Source organism: Homalodisca vitripennis, chromosome 2, assembly GCF_021130785.1.
Source record: "Homalodisca vitripennis isolate AUS2020 chromosome 2, UT_GWSS_2.1, whole genome shotgun sequence".
Classification (NCBI taxonomy): domain Eukaryota; kingdom Metazoa; phylum Arthropoda; class Insecta; order Hemiptera; family Cicadellidae; genus Homalodisca; species Homalodisca vitripennis.
Genome location: NC_060208.1, coordinates 81,199,609 through 81,221,279, shown reverse-complemented (window position 1 = coordinate 81,221,279; position 21,671 = coordinate 81,199,609). Strand labels below are relative to the sequence as shown.

Genomic DNA, 21,671 nt, shown 5'->3' with positions numbered 1-21,671 from the left:
TAGAATCCTAAGAGTAGAGGGGGTTTTTAGTGGGTATTCTACGTAAGTAGGAGTCCCACACTACAGGCTGGCCACCTGTGTGCGCAAAAGCATTTTCCTGCCTCTCCCTAAAAAAAATTGTGAGTTTATAAAAAATGTAAAGAAGTTTTTGCAAAACTACCGCAATAAAATTTTTTTGGGTGGGGGGGGGGGGGGGTGGGGGGGGGGGGGGGTGGGGGGGGGGGGGGGTGGGGGGGGGGGGGGGTGGGGGGGGGGGGGGGTGGGGGGGGGGGGGGGGGAAAACTCTCCCCGATGACATCAGATGTATTGAGGACCGTGCTCGCTTCGGGGCGGGGGTTAGGGGCTTGCTGCTGGGGGTCTGTGGGGTGACGGGTGGTGCTGCTGCTTGTTGCGGTCATGTGGTCAATCGGCGTGTGTTTGACTGTTTCTTTATTTTTTTGCTTCTTGCTCTTAATTTTGAATTGTCTTGTATTTATCATAATATGTATAATTTTTTCTTTAGTTAAAATACTATTCATCTCAATATATAGATTTTTTTTACTTTAAGTTAATTAAATTTTGTATAGGTTAAGCGTTATTGTTATTTTTCTATTTAAAGAATAAGTTAATAATTTACCTCAAATGGATCAAACTATTGTAAATGCACTGTATACAATATGAGGTTGAGTGTTGGAGAGAGCTTGATGGCCCTAACTCCGCCTCTTTGATAAAGACATTTTTCATTCAATGTATTTTACTTCATTTTATTTGATACTAACATTATCATAGGGGGTGGAATGTTACGTCTATATTAACTTCTCCTCGTGCACGCGCCGCCAGCAGGTGATTGTGGTGGTTAGAAACGTGGGGCGGGCGGTGCGGTGGGATGATGACTGAGCGCCCACGACGCTTGTAGCGGCGCGCCACGGGACGCCTATTTACAGTGTGCCAAACTTCTGTCAGACAGTACACGTCGCTCCGTCACGACTCCGGATACATACACATCTTCACGCAGGTTTGTTCTTATACTATCATTTGCGTCTACTATTAGGCTATATAGGTATTATTTTGTCTAAAATTTTAAAAACCTTCACAATTGTTAACATAGAGTTTCCAAAATAATAATAATATTGTGTTTTTAAACATGTAATAATATTCCTTATTTCTTAATAAGCAAGGAAAATGTCCCCATATATTGAATTAGTATATACCGGCTAGGTATTAGAGAAGCTATCAAGTTATTAACTAGCAACAGATATATTCATTAGCAAATAAGTATTCTAGCAAGCTCAACCGGTTTATACGTGTCAATCACGTCATCAAACTAAGTTTAAAAATAGATGTTGCAATAAAGCGTGTGGTTTTTTGCATTCTCTTTAATCGAGAGAAATAAATGTAAAGCAATCAAACAATTTATTTCTGAGAAATAGTATCATATTGCGATATTTGTTGTAAAAGTATGCATAACTGTAGTAATCCATGTACTGTGTGATAATCTGTACTTATTATTCTTATTAAAGGTTAAATATGTTTGATAATATTGTTTCGGATTAAAAAAAAGTACTAAAAGTACTCAACAACCACAGATTTGAAATGGCAATAAGTCATTACATTAGAAAATTTTTAATTATTTATAGTACCAATAAAATTTGAAAACTGAATTACGTCGACAGTGTATAAAACATCCCATTCAGGATTATATTATTTGTCTAAAAGATTTCTAATAGTACAAATATTTTTGTTTAAACGTAACGGGTAAGGCCAATATTTGAGGATAGAAAATTCCTCAAGTGAAATCGCCATTAAAAGGAATAGCACTAGAGTTTTGACTAAGGCTTCCATATAATTGAAGTTGTACTTATTATATTATATATGTATTAGGTTAAATTGCTTTTCTCTCAAAAATATGTTTTTAAATCAAATGAAAGTGATCCTATTGTACTATATAAAACACATTAGCTGTTTAAATCAGAATTCAAAAACATCCCGGGAATTCCAGATTAAGGTTTTTACGTGACTTTAAAGAGGCTGTCTCGTAAAGCTCTCATCTTAAAAAATAATTTTTAATTTGTATTGTATTGTGTTTTAATAAAAAACAACATCTAACATATAGTGGATCAGATAATGATTATCACTAATTCAAAAATTTTAACTCCTATTTTGAGAGCATATATATATATCGTATGGGGGACAAAGGCAGCTATCCATAAATAAATAAATTAAAAATTACAATTATTAAAAAGTACGTAAGAACAAAGTTCTTGAGTCATAAATTAAAAATAATATTAAAATCTCCCGTCACAAAGCTAAATCCAAATTACTGAGCCAGTTAGAGACCCATCCTCTAAACCACTCAGACCAGCCAGAACCACCAGAAAACAATCGCAAAGGGCAGTCGTTTACAATGTGCTCAATTGTCTGAGAGTTTGCGCCACAATCACACGTCTGGTCGTCAGTAATACCCCACTTGAATTTCCAGTGATTGCTTCTCCCAACCCCAGTTCGAAAACGATTCAATAAAACCCATTCCTTTCGAGGAAATTCCAAGCCACCCGCTGCTTTCGTAGGAATCGGATATATTGAGGAGCATAGACAAAATAAAATTTACATCATAACGATCTCCTAAGTAGCCTGATCTCCTGAAAGTTTTAGTTTAATGTTCGGTATACTGTTTAATAAAGATTTCGATTAGAAACGTTATTTAGCCATTGCCATAAAAAAACATCGTAGTTATGGTAGCAAGGGTTGAATCAATGTGAATGTTGAATTTAGTTTGAATTTAGTTCACCTTGCTCTAAGTGCAGCGTTTGACATCTGACGCTGTCGCAGACTTGACTCCTGGAATCTGGAGTCATATTTGTCTGAAACAGATAAAAAAAAAAGCGGAGACAAAAAGGTTGGAAGTAATTTTTATTTCTTGATAAATTTCTCTCTCTAGGTAAGCAGGAGGGAAGTTTTGCAAGTATATGTATTTATGTATCAGTGTTTTACTAAAGCAGATTTTTCCATATCCTGACACAAAACGTGCTAGGTGTGTTCACTAACTTGTGTAAGATAATAAACGGTTTGTTTTCCGAATGTACAAAACTTTCCAAACTTATACAGCGTGTTCCAAATTCTATACACTCTGAAGGGATGTTGGAAACTGTAAGAGATAGGAGCAAAGATTAAATAGACGAAGTTGTGCGTAATAACAAGACCAACAAATTAATTGCGGTCAATTTTGATTATTGGTTGCGTTGTTCACTCGTCGCTGTGCTATAAAAACGGATTTTTGTCAAGAATGTTCAAACTCACACTGCTCTCTTATTAGTACCTATATTGTGAATTAAGTTTCTTCTAGTTTCTAAATCAAGACAAGCAAACATGAGCTGTAGGGTCCGAGTTTTTTTTTATGCAATGACCCATCTTTAACTTAATTAAAAGAAAGTAAAATATTTCAAAAATACTATACAAAGTATACGTTGTATTTTCCCTCAGTTGGTTTACAATAAAATAATCCATAAAACCCCCGTTTTAATGGATGTATGAAAGAAAATTGTTATTTTACTATTCGGTTAGGTGGTGAACCTGACTGATATTTCACATCACCCAGTGTTAACAACATAATTAAATTTTTAAGTCAACTAAGTTTATTCTAATTATAAAAACATACAATACATAATTCAAATATTATGCAATAGGGATTGTAAACGTAAAAATGTTTGAAGCAGCTTTTAATTTACAAAATTTGTTCTATAACGCATTTATATCTGTCACATCCTACAACAGTTTTTCAAACACTGCTTGTTACTCCTGGCACGTATAAATTTTTGTTGGTGATTTATTCCCAAATAAAAATATCCAATGGTGCCAAGTCTTGTGAACGTGCGGACCAGTTGACTTTTATTAGTTTAGAGTTAAATACAGCCGTGTACAAATTAAATTAGGTTTGTTTAAATACGATTGTATTAATACGATTATTTTTTATAAAATTAAAAAACTATGATAGAATTCCAACACTAACAACAACCTATTTTGCTAATTCAATTAAAAAAACTTCAGTAATAATAATTTGTAGACTGGTCTTTTCTGATAATTTTCTATTTTTTTTCTGGACGTAAACTAGTGGGTGATAACATAACGTTATTTCTTAAAATGTTCAAAAATTCACATAAATTTTTGAGATTTCTCTGAAATTATTTTTTTATAACTTAAATGTATTTAGACTCTTAGTTTATATACGATTAGGTATTCTTCTTTAGAACTTACTATAGATACTTTAGTAGTACAAGTACGAACACCAACTTTCATATGACGCCTAATTAATTTGGTCCCGATGAAGACCTTGAGTCTACAGAAGAAAAAATGTGAAACGTGTAGAAAAACTATAGTTTCCTTTACTTGGTAAGTTCCACAAAGAAATTGATCATGGCCACGAAAACCGCTATGAATAAAAAAGGTGTCGCCACTAAGAACCTTGAACGATAACTAGTAATACTATTCCAACTAAGAAAATCAAAACAGTAGGTGGCAAAAGCAATGTTGATATTGAAATTGCAAAACAGGAAACTAGAAGGTTGGATCACTTTCTCTGGTACAGTAAGAGAGAGGGGGAGTTAAGCTTATAAAAATATCCGCTTCATGAGGACAAACTTGGAAAATGTGTTTGGTTGATGGAATGTTAGATGAAGGATGGTTCACCAAATCGCTCTTCAAGGTAACTTTTGTTGACCCAATTACCTAGTATTTTACAGGATGCATGAGAGGCAAGGTGATAAACCTGCACCGTATTCAGGAAGTCATCACTACCAGAGGTAACAGTTGGATGAACGGCACGAGGTCTTCAGGGAGTTAGGAGAAGAGTGAGCCGGTCGAATCACCCTGATAGTGGAATTTACTTAATTATATTTCCTCTTTCATCTTTCTGTATGTGTGCCGAGAGAGGCAATGAGAACACCTTACATCGGATCCAGAGTCGCTACTTACCAGGAAAAGGATTGAGGTCTATGGAGAGTTGTGAGAAGGATAAATCATCCGTGGAACTTACTGAACTAACATTACCCATTTCTCTTGCAGGATGCGTGCCGAGAGAGGCAAGGAGAGCAACCTGCATCGGATCCAAGAGTCGCCATTACCAGAGTTAGAGTTGGGAGATCAGTATGAGGTCGAGAGGGAGCTGGGAGAAGGTTGCTTTGCTCGAATCATTCTGGCGAACCACCGTCAGACTGATACAAGCGTCGTACTTAAAATGATCCACACAGAACTTACTACACTCAAGTGAGTTTTAACTATGAAATTATTCATGAATATTGATGTTGCCGAGATTCTCTAGTTCTCTTATACTTCGAACATGACCAGTTTTTTGAGAATATAGCTTTAGGTACAAAAGAGCATGTTATCAGCGTACCTCCCAAATTGATATTTATGAGTCTCTATATTTATTATTAACTGTGGTCTTTGATAACAAAAATAACAGAAAAGTATTGAATTTTATGTCCGGTAGTTTGTATACATTTTTCTTTAAATACAGTGGCTATTTTTAAAATTAGTTCCTTTACTTATGCGAGAATCTTTGGATGAATTGCATCAGTTGATTGTGAGGAAGAGTAGTCTTTTAAAGAACTCAAACATTAAGCAGACAAGGCATTCTAATTAACAACTAGCATTTAAAAGTACGAATATTTAATGTCAACTATTTAAGTAATGAGTTGTATTTTAAATAAATGATCAATTCGTAACTCGAGAAGAATAAAACTTGGTTAGTAATGACAAACAGCGCAAATACATATTCTGAACAAGTGGGTAATATTCATCCTTCCACACAATAGAAATAATTGTATTATTTAATCGTAACTTATTTTAAATTTGGGCTTTATTCCACATTTTTAGATATCAAACTAGTAAAATCTGTAAAAGTGTCCATATGCTAATGTGGAATAATAAATTCAAACATTAAATAGTTTTTTTCATGAAATGTCTCAAAAGATATTTTTTTGCAAAGTAAAATTTTTAAGTACAATACGAAGTTAGTAGAGATATATAAACATAAACTATCACATCATACTTATCTTTTTTATAGTTCTTGAACTTTGTAGAAGTAGTTTTTTTTTTAGTATTTTAAAGTACTTCTTTTCAACCGGATTCCATACTTTCAGAGACTTCCACCGGGAGTTCCACTACAGCTACCATCCTCAGTCCTCACCCTAATATCCTGTGCTCGTACCCAGTGGCTTTCAAGGCGGCCGACTGCTGGGTGTTCGCGCAGGAGTACGCCCCTTTGGGCGACCTCTCCGGCGTCGTGAGGGCGGGTGGAGTCCCTGAGAACTCTTGCAAGAAAGTGGCCCGTCAGTTGAGTTCTGCTCTGGAATTCATGCATTCCAAACAACTGGTTCACAGAGATATCAAGTTGGAGAATATCCTCGTTTTCGCTCCGGATCTGAGCACAGTCAAGCTATGCGACTTTGGAGAGACCAGGAAAGAAGGTACGTCGGACATTGAATAACATTACCTCCGCTGTGTTTCTTAAAACTTAGTGGCGGTAATTTTAAGTGAAATAATGTCAACAATAGAACCTCTTAATATGAATCTTATACATAAAATAAATTCGGGTTTACTTTACCGTTTACAAGCAAGAATTGCTGTAACCAATTATAATGATCTCTGATTTGTTGGATTCGACTCCCCCCGAATAGCAGAATAACTATTAAAATATGTAAAAGTTTACGGGGAAAAACCAGGTAACTAGAAAATAAAAGATTTTTATGTAATATTACAGCCTGTTAGATGTAATCGACTGTTCTGTGTAGACAGCACAACCATATTTTTAATTAATTTAACCACTGTTTTCAATTGGTTTACATTTACAGTCTTGAAAGCATAGAGTAATCTTAATTAATTATCTCAACCGTTTCTGTAACCACTCTTGAGTACGGAGTAAGAATATATCCAGTTAAGTAAATTTAAAGTATTTGTAAAAATACTTTTAACTGTACAGTTTCGCAAATATTAAGTATGCAGTACTATAATGCAGATATCAAAGAAAAAGTTACTATATTATATTTACTATACATTTAAAGACTATTATAAAACCCATATTAGTCTTTTGCTGCCTTCTGCAAGTAGGCTTCTCAAAGCTGTGTATACATTTCCTTGATCGGAGAAACAAGTCAACATCCACAATGGCAACAAGAAAGACTAAAAATGGAATAAATTACAATGGCCATAAACATACACTTCGTGACATACTTCCTTGCTCATGACAACAACCAAACTCAACTTTGGCATCGGAAAAAATTCAACCCGAACCAGAAGTGCTCATAAACGAGCAAAGCCTTCGAAATGGCGTGCGAAGCCGCGCGTAATTACTAGTATTGCATAAATTTGTACAATGTGTGGTTAAGAGCTGGCCATCTTAATTTTATCCCCATAAAAACAAATTTGACTTTAAACAAACTTATCCTTTAATTTTTGTTCGTAAAAATTATGAAATGTGTCTCATTTTATAGATGGATTCCAAATATTTTAATTTTTTAATATTGTTATTACGAACATTTTTCATAACCATATAAAGTATTACTAATAATAGTATGGCTTATTTCAGGGCGTAACTCGATGATTTTTTTCGTTTTAATATTTAAAAAAGGTATACAATTTTAGTATTTTAAAATTTAAAAGTTAAAAACTCTGGATGTATATTGATCAAATCTTTAAAATGAGATGTCACCTAAATTTCTACGCCGAAAAAAGAGCGTAAGAGTGTTCGAAGTTTAACTTAGTTCTTATAAACTGAAACTCAATTCGTCTTTCTGTAACCGACTTTTAAAAGGTCCTATTTGCAATAGAAATCAAAAGAATATTACGGTTTTGTAAAATCAACAATAGAGCTGTACAAATAAAATACTTCTTTATTAACTCACAGCAATTGGATATTGAGACATACGAAAAAGCCAGGCTGGCCTGTATTGTCAGGAATACAAAGAGAGTTACGGACAGAAAGGAACAACCAAGAGAAATATAAGTAGAAGAGTTAATAGCAGACAGATAGGGAGAGACGTTGTTCAATGAAGCCAGAACACATTTTCAGGATTGAATGTATTCGTTTTCTAATATGATTGTTATGACTCCTTAATGACTACAGCAGACTTTTTAGAAGGACTTCAAAATGAAAGTTATTGATTTTTTGGGTAATTCTTGTAACAATCGTGGATTTTTAATTCCAAATTTAAATTTTAATTTAAAATGGGAGAGGGAAGTATTACATCCCAATGCCCCCTCCCCTCCCACACTACATCTCTGGTCAAGGGTGCTCACACGTACGTTGGTCCATTGTAATACACTCTGCGTCTGCATGTGGGATGGAAGGACTCTCCCTACTCATGCAGCATGGAATGATAGACTCTGTACCAAGAGGATATATACTTTTTGCACTCTAAAACCAAGTTTGGGGAATATCATTTCTTACGGTCAATAACAGTCGTAACAAAGTTAAATATTTCGAAGATGCTTCATGTTACAAAAGTAAACCTTTTGTATGAGTGGCGTAAGTATGTAGAACATTATTTGAGGGCGAGGGTCTGATGCACTGGACGATTTAGGAAGTATAAAATAGCATCCATAAATACAGGCTCGAGAATCTTCCTACTGCAATTTTTTTAGCTTAACGGCCTCATACATGTTGCCATACCTTCCAACAAATACTGAGTTCAATTTTAAAGTCTTTCAAAATTTCGAGGTTGGCATGAACCCCCTGAGCCCCCTTACTTATATACGCCCATGGCTGGTATAATGTTTCTGAAAAAGTACGTTTCCGATTAAAAATTAATTTCTTTCCATATTCACAATATCACACTCATTTTATCAATTCACTCCATACTAATTCCCAGAATGACTAATACGTTTTAATTCACAAGTACATGAGAAACGGTTGACAACGACACTTCTCATTATCATACAAAACAATTCTTACCACTTTCTCATAAAATTTAAATAGCCTACCCCTTTTATAAAGTTTAATTTGTAACATTAAAACAAAAATGTTCTATATAATCTGAAAGTATTGATAAATACCGACCATTCCTCCATAAACACAGCTTCCGAGGGTAAAACTTAGCTAATACCTCAGTTAGTCATCGATTTATATAAAGAAATAATCAGCAAGAGAGGGGATGACCGTTCCTGATCTTATTTGCTTGCAGACGAATCCCATTTGCTTTGAAGAAGGTTTATAGCCGGGTCGTCTGTGCAAACTTGACATTAATGGGTCATGTTGTTTAAAACGGCGGTCATTTGAAGTTTAAAAATAGTCTGGCGTACTCGTGTGTTTTGGTTTTGCCAGAAAATTGTAAATCTTTCCTTCTAAACGGATGTCGTCACTATGAGGTGATCAGTTTGGATTGCGAATGTGCGAAACGATATTATATGAGATAACCTAACTTGGCGAGTATACAACGTATATAGTGTTACTGTATCGTTATTTGTAATAATTGAATTGTAAGTTTTATAAAAATATGTATATATTTCCATTACACGTATAGCTAGGAGTCTTTTTAGTGGTTTTATAATATAGTATAGCCATAATTGTGTAAGCTTAATTCTATTGACATCTCAGAAGCTTACATACGAAAACACGATGGGTAGCTAACCCACCGTGCACATGGGGCCCCACTTTTGGGGCTTAAAATTTAAAATTGCGTTATAAATAGGTGTGCGTTTCGAATCCATAAATATTTCACGCCAGAAACTTACATTTAGTGTCTAAATGTTAATAAATTGTTAACAATATAAATAATATATGAATACCAATTTTTATAATTTACTGAATAATAGATATTTTCTCATAAGAGTCTGATAAGGACGTGAGTCAGGAAAGAAGGCTGATTCCAATAAGCAATATTTACAGCACTAGCTGCGTACGTATAATCATTTCTGATTAGTCTCGTTGTTAATGTCATAGTGATAACACTCAGATTCCTCTGAAAGGAGGAGTGTATGGAGAATTTGTGCATGCTAAAAACGTATCTCTATATTTGTGTTATTTCAAATACTTTCAGGATTCTTAGTATATTTATAAAGGATTACAAGAACATAAATAACGAAATAATTGAATTGTCAAGAACTGTGAAGAAAACTTTTCTCGTTATTTCAGGAGTGCTGGTGAATAAAGTGCGATGTACCTGGCACCCCTTTCCTGCCACCAGAGGTCTGTGAGGCCGTGAAGAACGAGAGGTTTCTCTGTCGTCCGGCCTCAGATTGCTGGCAAGTGGGCATCGTGCTCTTCGTTTGTCTCACAGGTAGGTCGCAATCAACTGATACGTGCGCTCAAACAATCTTAAGATGTAAACCCGAGGATGTCTGTCTCATCAAGATCGACAGTATTATCATATCAAGCACCACACTTTATTGCTAACGTTACATAAGGAAGAGAAGGCAAGGAAATCTCCGATGGAAATCTGGAAAAGGTGATTTAGAAACATTTATAAGTTCCGTAAATCTAATGATGGACTCAAAATCGCTAATGATCTCTTTATGTACCAGGTATGTGTCTCGTGAATCCAATTGGATTTTAAAGTAAATTGAAAAGTTACATTACTTTTCAATCTCAAAGTACAACAATTTTACATCTCACGAATCATTTATTGGCCAGTGAACGTTTTGGAATGTCAAGTACGTTGAATGTTGCCTTTAATTTAAAGAGATTTGGAATCCCTTTCAAGCAGAGTTTCCAACGGTGAAACAATAAATAGGTAGTGAGTGGTAGTTTGAAAACTAAACTTGAACCTTATAAAGAGCGGTGGTTAACATCTGCTTCGTCTTGATGATCAAAGTGGTTTACAAAAACAGTGATATCACTCACCAAGAGAAATAACGATTCTAGCGACTCCTTCTTTTGGGGCAATCCATCAGCGTGTTTAAATGTTTCTGACAAGAACGATTAAACTTCGATCCCACCTTTGACCTTAGGTCGAGTTTATACGCCTCTCTTATAAACGATCGGCTGCAAACATGTTGTTGATTTCAACGCCTCAGCTGTAAACTAACACTGTACATACTGCAGGGAATAATTATAACACGCTCTCGTTATAACACCGATTCAGTGAAATTGATATTTCCTGCGCTTCTCCTCCAGTTCTTCTTAGAGCTTTGATGTCTGGTGATATTTTCCAGCCTGAATAAATTACTAGTGTTGTTTTCTCGTACATTGTTTACTCGCTGCATCACTTGGGTTTGACCTGGGAGCTACAGTTAGTTGAGTTGCTCTGAATTGTATCTCTTAATAATATAACACGGACGGATAATAATAAATAAATAATAGACGGGAGAAATACGGTAAAATAACAAAAAACAAAAACAAAAATAGTTGAAACCTTCTCTAGCACCTTCAGCAGCAGTACTAAATCACAATATATTACCTAATTGTAAATAGTAAGTACAAAACAACTTAAACTATTGTAATCAAACAAATAACATTTTACGGATTTATTTCATAAACTTTATGGATTCTCGCATTAATTAGAAAGTCGTTAATTAACTGTTGCAAGTCCTAGAAAACACGTACATTGTTTGTACTAATTTACTTCTGACTGACTATAAGGATGCAAATTAAATATGTCGCATTTTGGAATTGTATTTTTTAGTTTTTATGGATGAAAATAAAATGTGCTTTTTACCAGTTTATAATGGATACATTTTTATTGTCAATTGATATGTTTTAAGAAAAATACGACATGGAAATGAAATATAAAATTAATTAAAGTGTATAACCTTCGCCATAGCCTGGGAACAAGGCTGAAACTCCATAACTGACAGGTCAGGAGTTTTAAATTCCTGGAGTGGAAAAAACAACGTCTTTGATATTGTGTATGGTTGTGAAAATGCCTTCTTGAATTTTATTTTCTTTCACACGACAAACGCTTTGTTTTTCTTCTCACGACCTTTGCGCTGCTTCCAAGTTCATGGTTTGTTGTTAAGTTATTCGCTTTTACAGCGCACTTGTGTTTGGCAGCGAGTTCATGTTTCACGAAAGCAAATTGAAGTTTTTACTACTTGTAGAGGACTGAGCGAACACGGCTTCCTCATTGCTGAAACGTGCGACTGCTAACAAGCGAACAGCCGTTGCAAAGCAGACGCGACATAAACACAAGTTAATGGAACTGGCGGCTGACGCACTTCTAACCGAAAAATAAAGGCAGCGGAATATAAGTGTATCGTAAATTATCGACCAGAATTACTATTGAACCAACGGTTCTTGTAATGCGAAAACATGGCCACTTAGCAATTCCAACTTCAAGGGAATGGAACAAATTAGTCCATACCAGGCACGAGTATAAATAGAGTCAGGATGGAAAACGTCAAGGAAGAAGAAATTTCATACTAAAGCTTAGAAACCGCGGTAGGTTTGGAACTTTATACATGGATATTATTGTACTTTTCATTAGTAATTTACTTATACCATGGATCGTTTAATCTTATCATTTCGGTATGAAAAATTATAGGGAGCATTTCATGAATTTTGGATGGAGTGATGGTATTTATTCTGTTCAAATTTATAGCCTAACTAAGCCAGGGTTTATTACTTGAAGATGATATAACCGTGTGAAAGATGAATACATTAATCATTCTTTCGACGGCGATCCGGACTAAATTCCTGCACTTCTTTTGATGTGTACCCTGGGGACATGATGGGTGTGATGTGTACAGGGTGTCCACCGTGGCAAGTGCTGACATGACTGATGCGGAGTACCGCACCTTCAGCAACTGGCAGCGCCGTCGAACCACCAAAGTTGCCCTCACAGATGAGAAGGTTCACGGGCACGACTTCAGCGGCTCTTCCGACGTCTGCTGGAGCACAAACCGGGAGAATCGCGGCGGCCGTTACAGAGGTCGGCAAGTACCTCAAGGACTCCTGGCTGGTGGACAAGACACCAGCCGCCACCGACGCTGGAGAGGCATGACTTCCCTAGATCTTTATCTAGATCTGCAGGTGAGAGAGGAAGTGGATTCCGCATGGTCTACTTATTCCGTAGCCTTGCTGTGAATTGACAACATAAATTGCAATTTTTTTCTTTTGAAATTTATCTGAAATATGGTGGAAATAATTCATGAAAATAGAACTTAAACATCTTTAACACGGTGTAGTTATACTCAGATGTACTTTTTGTACTTGTATAGGAAGGTTGTAAAAATTCAGGCCTTAAGTAGACACAATTCATAACGTTACACAAAATCATTCTAAAAATCCCCTCTTTAAATGTAGTAATTTAAGAATATCAGATGAGCAAATCTAATTTACGAATTTTCCCTATTGATTATGATAATACAAGGTATGTCTCTATTGTACTAAAGGTTTATAAAGAACCCATACTGGACTCTTAGAAATAGATAGAAAGGAAACAAATATGGGCTACACTTTTTAAACAATTCCTTTTATTAGTTTGTGGTTGTTGAGTTGTAATTTAAAATCTATTTTTTCATACCTCCAAAGCATGTCTAAAAAAAAAACAAATCAAATACCACTATTAAAAATACGGAAAAAGTAAGAGCAAATTAGGTACCTGGCCCTTTTGGAATGCCACGTTTATTGCTGGACATTGAAAAGGCTGTGCAGTATAATAAGAGGCCACCAACACAATAGAATCATAGTATATCCTTAAAAACAGTAAAAAGTAATTAAATGTTAAACTGTTTCGTTTGTTTACATTTTTTATAGATACACATAACAGATAGTTTTTACATTATGTAATTCGTGTCAACATTTTTGTTTATATAGTTTAGATAAACCATAAAATATGATTCTTATTGTGGTGGTGGCCTCTTATTATACTGCAGCCATTTGGGATACCGAGGTGGATCATCCTACTGATGCAGTTTTTTTTTTTGCTACCAGGCGGCGCTGACGACGCTAGGCCGATCGACGTCGAGAGCAAAGCGCGCCTCAAGAAGCTGCTGAGCATACTACGGCCTGGGACACCACCCTGGACCCACAAGTGATGACCTCCCGGGTGTGGGACTGGGTGCTAAGCTGCGAGGCGGGTCTAGGAGACAGCCCAGAGACTGGATGAGAAGTTTGGGGAGTGTGCAGTGGTGAGGAGCTATCTGGACAACCTTCATAACGTGGGTTTTATTCCCTTGTTGGATGTGAATCTATAGGCCTTTATACTGGCGTTCATCGTGAACGGTTTCGCCCTATTAGGGGAGGAATAATTTTATGAAAGTAATCATTTTTACGCCTTGGATAGTTAAAAAAAGGAAAAGTTAAAAGAAGATCTGTCTCACTCCCAGTAGGGAAGGAAATGAAACTGAAATATTACTCGAATGCATAAAAATAGGAAAGGTTGGGTTGAAAAATCTTAAGGAGGTTTCGGTGAATGATTTTATTAAACTTTTACAATGATTTTTCTCTAGAACTTTTTATACACCCACATTATAGGAGCACTTTATTTTTCGTATTGAATGTATAGTCTATATTTTTTAAATGCTTTCATATTTTTGTTTTTAAATTTGTTTTGGGCAATACTGAACATTTCAAAGTTATAAAAATTTTCGGATTGTAAATGTATTACGATGAAATTGTTGATTTTATTTAACATTAAACAAATATGCGATTACATATAGGTCTAGTAGCACAATAGGTTACAAACCTTTGAAATAGAAAGGTCTTTGAACCAAATTTGTACAGCTTATTATAATGTGGATCGATAGTTAGTAAGCATATTGATGTAATTGTATGTAAACTTTGTACTAAAATGTTAAGTATTTTTGTTAATACACTTTTTATGTTGCCAACTGTGTGTAAAATACAATAATAAGGCCTAAAAATAGTAATAAAGTGTTAAAAGTCAAATAAAGGTGAATAAAAATGTTACGAGCTGGAGTTGGGTGGGGGGGGGGGGGGGTGGGGGGGGGGGGGGGTGGGGGGGGGGGGGGGTGGGGGGGGGGGGGGGTGGGGGGGGGGGGGGGTGGGGGGGGGGGGGGGAACCACACATTGTACAAATTATGCCATACTAGTAATTACGCGCGGCTTCGCACGCCATTTCGAAGGCTTTGCTCGTTTATGAGCACTTCTGGTTCGGGTTGAATTTTTTCCGATGCCAAAGTTGAGTTTGGTTGTTGTCATGATCAAGGAAGTATGTCACGAAGTGTATGTTTATGGCCATTGTAATTTATTCCATTTTTAGTCTTTCTTGTTGCCATTGTGGATGTTGACTTGTTTCTCCGATCAAGGAAATGTATACACAGCTTTGAGAAGCCTACTTGCAGAAGGCAGCAAAAGACTAATATGGGTTTTATAATAGTCTTTAAATGTATAGTAAATATAATATAGTAACTTTTTCTTTGATATCTGCATTATAGTACTGAATAAGCACTACATACTTAATATTTGCGAAACTGTACAGTTAAAAGTATTTTTACAAATACTTTAAATTTACTTAACTGGATATATTCTTACTCCGTACTCAAGAGTGGTTACAGAAACGGTTGAGATAATTAATTAAGATTACTCTATGCTTTCAAGACTGTAAATGTAAACCAATTGAAAACAGTGGTTAAATTAATTAAAAATATGGTTGTGCTGTCTACACAGAACAGTCGATTACATCTAACAGGCTGTAATATTACATAAAAATCTTTTATTTTCTAGTTACCTGGTTTTTTCCCCGTAAACTTTTACATATTTTAATAGTTATTCTGCTATTCGGGGGGAGTCGAATCCAACAAATCAGAGATCATTATAATTGGTACAGCAATTCTTGCTTGTAAACGGTAAGTAACCCGAATTTCTTTTATGTATAAGATTCATATTAAGAGGTTCTATTGTTGACATTATTTAACTTAAAATTACCGCCACTAAGTTTAAAGAAACACAGCGGAGGTAATGTTATTCAATGTCCGACGTACCTTCTTTCCTGGTCTCTCCAAAGTCGCATAGCTTGACTGTGCTCAGATCCGGAGCGAAAACGAGGATATTCTCCAACTTGATATCTCTGTGAACCAGTTGTTTGGAATGCATGAATTCCAGAGCAGAACTCAACTGACGGGCCACTTTCTTGCAAGAGTTCTCAGGGACTCCACCCGCCCTCACGACGCCGGAGAGGTCGCCCAAAGGGGCGTACTCCTGCGCGAACACCCAGCAGTCGGCCGCCTTGAAAGCCACTGGGTACGAGCACAGGATATTAGGGTGAGGACTGAGATGGTAGCTGTAGTGGAACTCCCGGTGGAAGTCTCTGAAAGTATGGAATCCGGTTGAAAAGAAGTACTTTAAAATACTAAAAAAACTACTTCTACAAAGTTCAAGAACTATAAAAAGATAAGTATGATGTGATATTTTATGTTTATATATCTCTACTAACTTCGTATTGTACTTAAAAATTTTACTTTGCAAATATCTTTTGAGACATTTCATGAAATAAACTATTTAATGTTTGAATTTATTATTCCACATTAGCATATGGACACTTTTACAGATTTTACTAGTTTGATATCTAAAAATGTGGAATAAAGCCCAAATTTAAAATAAGTTACGATTAAATAATACAATTATTTCCATTGTGGAAGGATGAATATTACCTACTTGTTCAGAATATGTATTTGCGCTGTTTGTCATTACTAACCAAGTTTTATTCTTCTCGAGTTACGAATTGATCATTTATTTAAAATACAACTCATTACTTAAATAGTTGACATTATTCGTACTTTTAAATGCTAGTTGTTAATTAGAATGCCTTGTCTGCTTAATGTTTCAATGAGTTCTTTAAAAGACTACTCTTCCTCACAATCAACTGATGCAATTCATCCAAAGATTCTCGCATAAGTAAAGGAACTAATTATAAATAGCCACTGTATTTAAAGAAAATGTATACAAACTACCGGACATAAAATTCAATACTTTTCTGTTATTTTTGTTATCAAAGACACAGTTAATAATAAATATAGAGACTCATAAATATCAATTTGGGAGGTACGCTGATAACATGCTCTTTTGTACCTAAAGCTATATTCTCAAAAACTGGTCATGTTCGAAGTATAAGAGAACTAGAGAATCTCGGCAACATCAATATTCATAAATAATTCATAGTTAAACTCACTTGAGTGTAGTAAGTTCTGTGTGGATCATTTTAAGTACGACGCTTGTATCAGTCTGACGGTGGTTCGCCAGAATGATTCGAGCAAAGCAACCTTCTCCCAGCTCCCTCTCGACCTCATACTGATCTCCCAACTCTAACTCTGGTAATGGCGACTCTTGGATCCGATGCAGGTTGCTCTCCTTGCCTCTCTCGGCACGCATCCTGCAAGAGAAATGGGGAATGTTAGTTCAGTAAGTTCCACGGATGATTTATCCTTCTCACAACTCTCCATAGACCTCATCCTTTTCCTGGTAATAGCGACTCTGGATCCGAATCAGGGTGTTCTCATTGCCTCTCTCGGCACACATACAGAAAGAGAAAGAGGAAATATAATTAAGTAAATTCCACTATCAGGGTGATTCGACCGGCTCACTCTTCTCCTAACTCCCTGAAGACCTCGTGCCGTTCATCCAACTGTACCTCTGGTAGTGATGACTCCTGAATACGATGCAGGTATATCACCTTGCCTCTCATGCATCCTGTAAAATACTAGGTAATTGGGTCAACAAAAGTTACCTTGAAGAGCGATTTGGTGAACCATCCTTCATCTAACATTCCATCAACCAAACACATTTTCCAAGTTTGTCCTCATGAAGCGGATATTTTTATAAGCTTAACTCCCCCTCTCTCTTACTGTACCAGAGAAAGTGATCCACCCTTCTAGTTTCCTGTTTTGCAATTTCAATATCAACATTGCTTTCGCCACCTACTGTTTTGATTTTCTTAGTTGGAATAGTATTACTAGTTATCGTTCAAGGTTCTTAGTGGCGACACCTTTTTTATTCATAGCGGTTTTCGTGGCCATGATCAATTTCTTTGTGGACTTACCAAGTAAAGAAACTATAGTTTTTCTACACGTTTCACATTTTTTCTTCTGTAGACTCAAGGCCTTCACGGGACCGAATGAATTAGGCGTCATATCAAATTTGGTGTTGTACTTGTACTACTAAGTATCTATAGTAAGTTCTAAAGAAGAATACCTAATCGTATATAAACTAAGAGTCTAAATACATTTAAGTTATAAAAAATAAGCTCAGAGAAATCTCAAAATTTATGTGAATTTTTGAACATTTTAAGAAATAACGTTATGTTATCACCCACTAGTTACGTCCAGAAAAAAATAGAAATTATCAGAAAAGACCAGTCTACAAATTATTATTACTGAAGTTTTTTAATTGATTAGCAAAATAGGTTGTTAGTGTTGGAATTCTATCATAGTTTTTAATTTTATAAAAATAATCGTATTAATACAATCGTATTTAAACAACCTAATTTAATTTGTACACGGCTGTATTTAACTCTAACTAATAAAAGTCAACTGGTCCGCACGTTCACAAGACTTGGCACCATTGGATATTTTTATTTGGGAATAAATCACCAACAAAATTTATACGTGCAGAGTAACAAGCAGTGTTGAAAAACTGTTGTAGGATGTGACAGATATAAATGCGTTATAGAACAAATTTTGTAAATTAAAAGCTGCTTCAAACATTTTTACGTTTACATCCCTATTGCATAATATTTGAATTATTGATTATTGTATGTTTTTATAATTAGAATAAACTTAGTTGACTTAAAATTTAATTAGGTTGTTAACACTGGGTGATGTGAAATATCAGTCAGGTTCACCACCTAACCGAATAGTAAAATAACAATTTCTTTCATACATCCATAAAAGCGGGGTTTTATGGATTATTTTATTGTAAACCAACTGAGGAAAGTACAACGTATACTTGTATAGTATTTTTGAAATATTTACTTTCTTTTAATTAAGTAAAAGATGGGTCATTGCATAAAAAAAAACTCGAACCCTACAGCTCATGTTTGCTTGTCTTGATTTAGAAACTAGAAGAAACTTAATTCACAATATAGGTACTAATAAGAGAGCAGTGTGAGTTTGAACATTCTTGACAAAAATCCGTTTTTATAGCACAGCGAGTGAACAACGCAACCAATAATCAAATTGACCGCATTAATTTGTTGGTCTTGTTATTACGCACAACTTCGTCTATTTAATCTTTGCTCTATCTCTTACAGTTTCCAACATCCCTTCAGAGTGTATAGAATTTGGAACACGCTGTATAAGTTGGAAAGTTTGTACATTCGGAAAACAAACCGTTTATTATCTTACACAAGTTAGTGAACACACCTAGCACGTTTTGTGTCAGGATATGGAAAATCTGCTTTAGTAAAACACTGATACAAAATACATATACAGTACTTGCAAAACTTCCCTCCTGTTACCTAGAGATCAAAGAGAAATTTATCAAGAAATAAAATTACTTCCAGCCTTTTTGTCTCCGCTTTTTTTTTTATCTGTTCAGACGAATATGACTCCAGATTCCAGGAGTCAAGTCTGCGACAGCGTCAGATGTCAAACGCTGCACTTAGAGCAAGGTGAACTAAATTCAAACTAAATTCAACATTCACATTGATTCAACCCTTGCTACCATAACTACGATGTTTTTATGGCAATGGCTAAATAACGTTTCTAATCGAAATCTTTATTAAACGTATACCGAACATTAAACTAAAACTTTCAGGAGATAGTTATCAGGCTACTTAGGAGATAGTTATCAGGCTACTTAGGAGATCGTTATGATGTAAATTTTATTTTGTCTATGCTCTCAATATATCCGATCCTACGAAAGCAGCGGGTGGCTTGGAAATTCCTCGAAAGGAATGGGTTTTATTGAATCGTTTTCGAACTGGGGTTGGGAGAAGCAATCACTGGAAATTCAAGTGGGGTATTACTGACGACCAGACGTGTGATTGTGGCGCAAACTCTCAGACAATTGAGCACATTGTAAACGACTGCCCTTTGCGATTGTTTTCTGGTGGTCTGGCTGGTCTGAGTGGTTTAGAGGATGGGTCTCTAAACTGGCTCAGTAATTTGGATTTAGCTTTGTGACGGGAGATTTTAATATTATTTTTAATTTATGACTCAAGAACTTTGTTCTTACGTACTTTTTAATAATTGTAATTTTTAATTTATTTATTTATGGATAGCTGCCTTTGTCCCCCATACGATATATATATATGCTCTCAAAATAGGAGTTAAAATCTTTGAATTAGTGATAATCATTATCTGATCCACTAGATGTTAGATGTTGTTTTTTATTAAAACACAATACAATACAAATTAAAAATTATTTTTTAAGATGAGAGCTTTACGAGACAGCCTCTTTAAAGTCACGTAAAACCTTAATATGGCATTCCCGGGATGTTTGAATTCTGATTTAAACAGCTAATGTGTTTATATAGTACAATAGGATCACTTTCATTTGATTTAAAAACATATTTTTGAGAGAAAGCAATTTAACCTAATACATATATAATATAATAAGTACAACTTCAATTATATGGAAGCCTTAGTCAAACTCTAGCGCTATTCCTTTTAATGGCGATTTCACTTGAGGAATTTTCTATCCTCAAATATTGGCCTTACCCGTTACGTTTAAACAAAATATTTGTACTATTAGAAATCTTTTAGACAAATAATATAATCCTGAATGGGATGTTTATACACTGTCGACGTAATTCAGTTTTCAAATTTTATTGGTACTATAAATAATTAAAATTTTCTAATGTAATGACTTATTGCCATTTCAAATCTGTGGTTGTTGAGTACTTTTAGTACTTTTTTTTTAATCCGAAACAAAATTATCAAACATATTTAACCTTTAATAAGAATAATAAGTACAGATTATCACACAGTACATGGATTACTACAGTTATGCATACTTTTACAACAAATATCGCAATATGATACTATTTCTCAGAAATAAATTGTTTGATTGCTTTACATTTATTTCTCTCGATTAAAGAGAATGCAAAAAACCACACGCTTTATTGCACATCTATTTTTAAACTTAGTTTGATGACGTGATTGACACGTATAAACCGGTTGAGCTTGCTAGAATACTTATTTGCTAATGAATATATCTGTTGCTAGTTAATAACTTGATAGCTTCTCTAATACCTAGCCGGTATATACTAATTCAATATATGGGACATTTTCCTTGCTTATTAAGAAATAAGGAATATTATTACATGTTAAAAACACAATTTTATTATTATTTGGAAACTCTATGTTAACAATTGTGAAGGTTTTTAAAATTTTAGACAAAATAATACCTATATAGCCTAATAGTAGACGCAATGATAGTATAAGAACAAACCTGCGTGAAGATGTGTATGTATCCGGAGTCGTGACGGAGCGACGTGTACTGTCTGACAGAAGTTGGCACACTGTAGATAGGCGTCGTGGCGCGCCGCTACAAGCGTCGTGGCGCTCAGTCATCATCCCACCGCACCGCCCGCCCCACGTTTCTAACCACCACAATCACCTGCTGGCGGCGCGTGCACGAGGAGAAGTTAATATAGACGTAACATTCACCCCCTATGATAATGTTAGTATCAAATAAAATGAAGTAAAATACATTGAATGAAAAATGTCTTTATCAAAGAGGCGGAGTTAGGGCCATCAAGCTCTCTCCAACACTCAACCTCATATTGTATACAGTGCATTTACAATAGTTTGATCCATTTGAGGTAAATTATTAACTTATTCTTTAAATAGAAAATAAC

The 21,671-nt window shown here is 35.3% G+C and overlaps 1 protein-coding gene and 1 pseudogene across 1 annotated transcript; one reads left to right on the top strand and one right to left on the bottom strand.

The window, feature by feature from the left end:
• The first annotated feature begins 936 nt into the window (after positions 1 to 936).
• On the top strand, positions 937 to 12,935 carry LOC124356285 (annotated as a pseudogene).
• Positions 12,936 to 13,891: 956 nt separating this feature from the next.
• On the bottom strand, positions 13,892 to 21,380 carry LOC124355694 (serine/threonine-protein kinase meng-po-like). The gene is made up of 4 exons (XM_046806855.1): positions 21,263 to 21,380; positions 17,043 to 17,243; positions 15,856 to 16,181; positions 13,892 to 14,052 (listed from the first exon to the last, which is right to left on the bottom strand). Exons 2-4 carry the CDS (start codon positions 17,240 to 17,242, stop codon positions 13,892 to 13,894), a joined length of 687 nt encoding a protein of 228 aa, XP_046662811.1. The 5' UTR covers position 17,243; positions 21,263 to 21,380.
• Between the last annotated feature and the right edge of the window lie 291 nt (positions 21,381 to 21,671).

What these genes read in the sequence shown, in the direction of transcription:
- LOC124355694 (XM_046806855.1), bottom strand. Translation starts at nt 17,242, where the DNA reads ATGCGTGCCGAGAGAGGCAAGGAGAGCAACCTGCATCGGATCCAAGAG. An exon ending in ACAGAACTTACTACACTCAA is followed by an intron (nt 16,182 to 17,042) that starts GTGAGTTTAACT and finishes CCATACTTTCAG; the next exon opens with AGACTTCCACCGGGAGTTCC. An exon ending in TGGAGAGACCAGGAAAGAAG is followed by an intron (nt 14,053 to 15,855) that starts GTACGTCGGACA and finishes AAGGTTGTCCAG; the next exon opens with ATAGCTCCTCACCACTGCAC.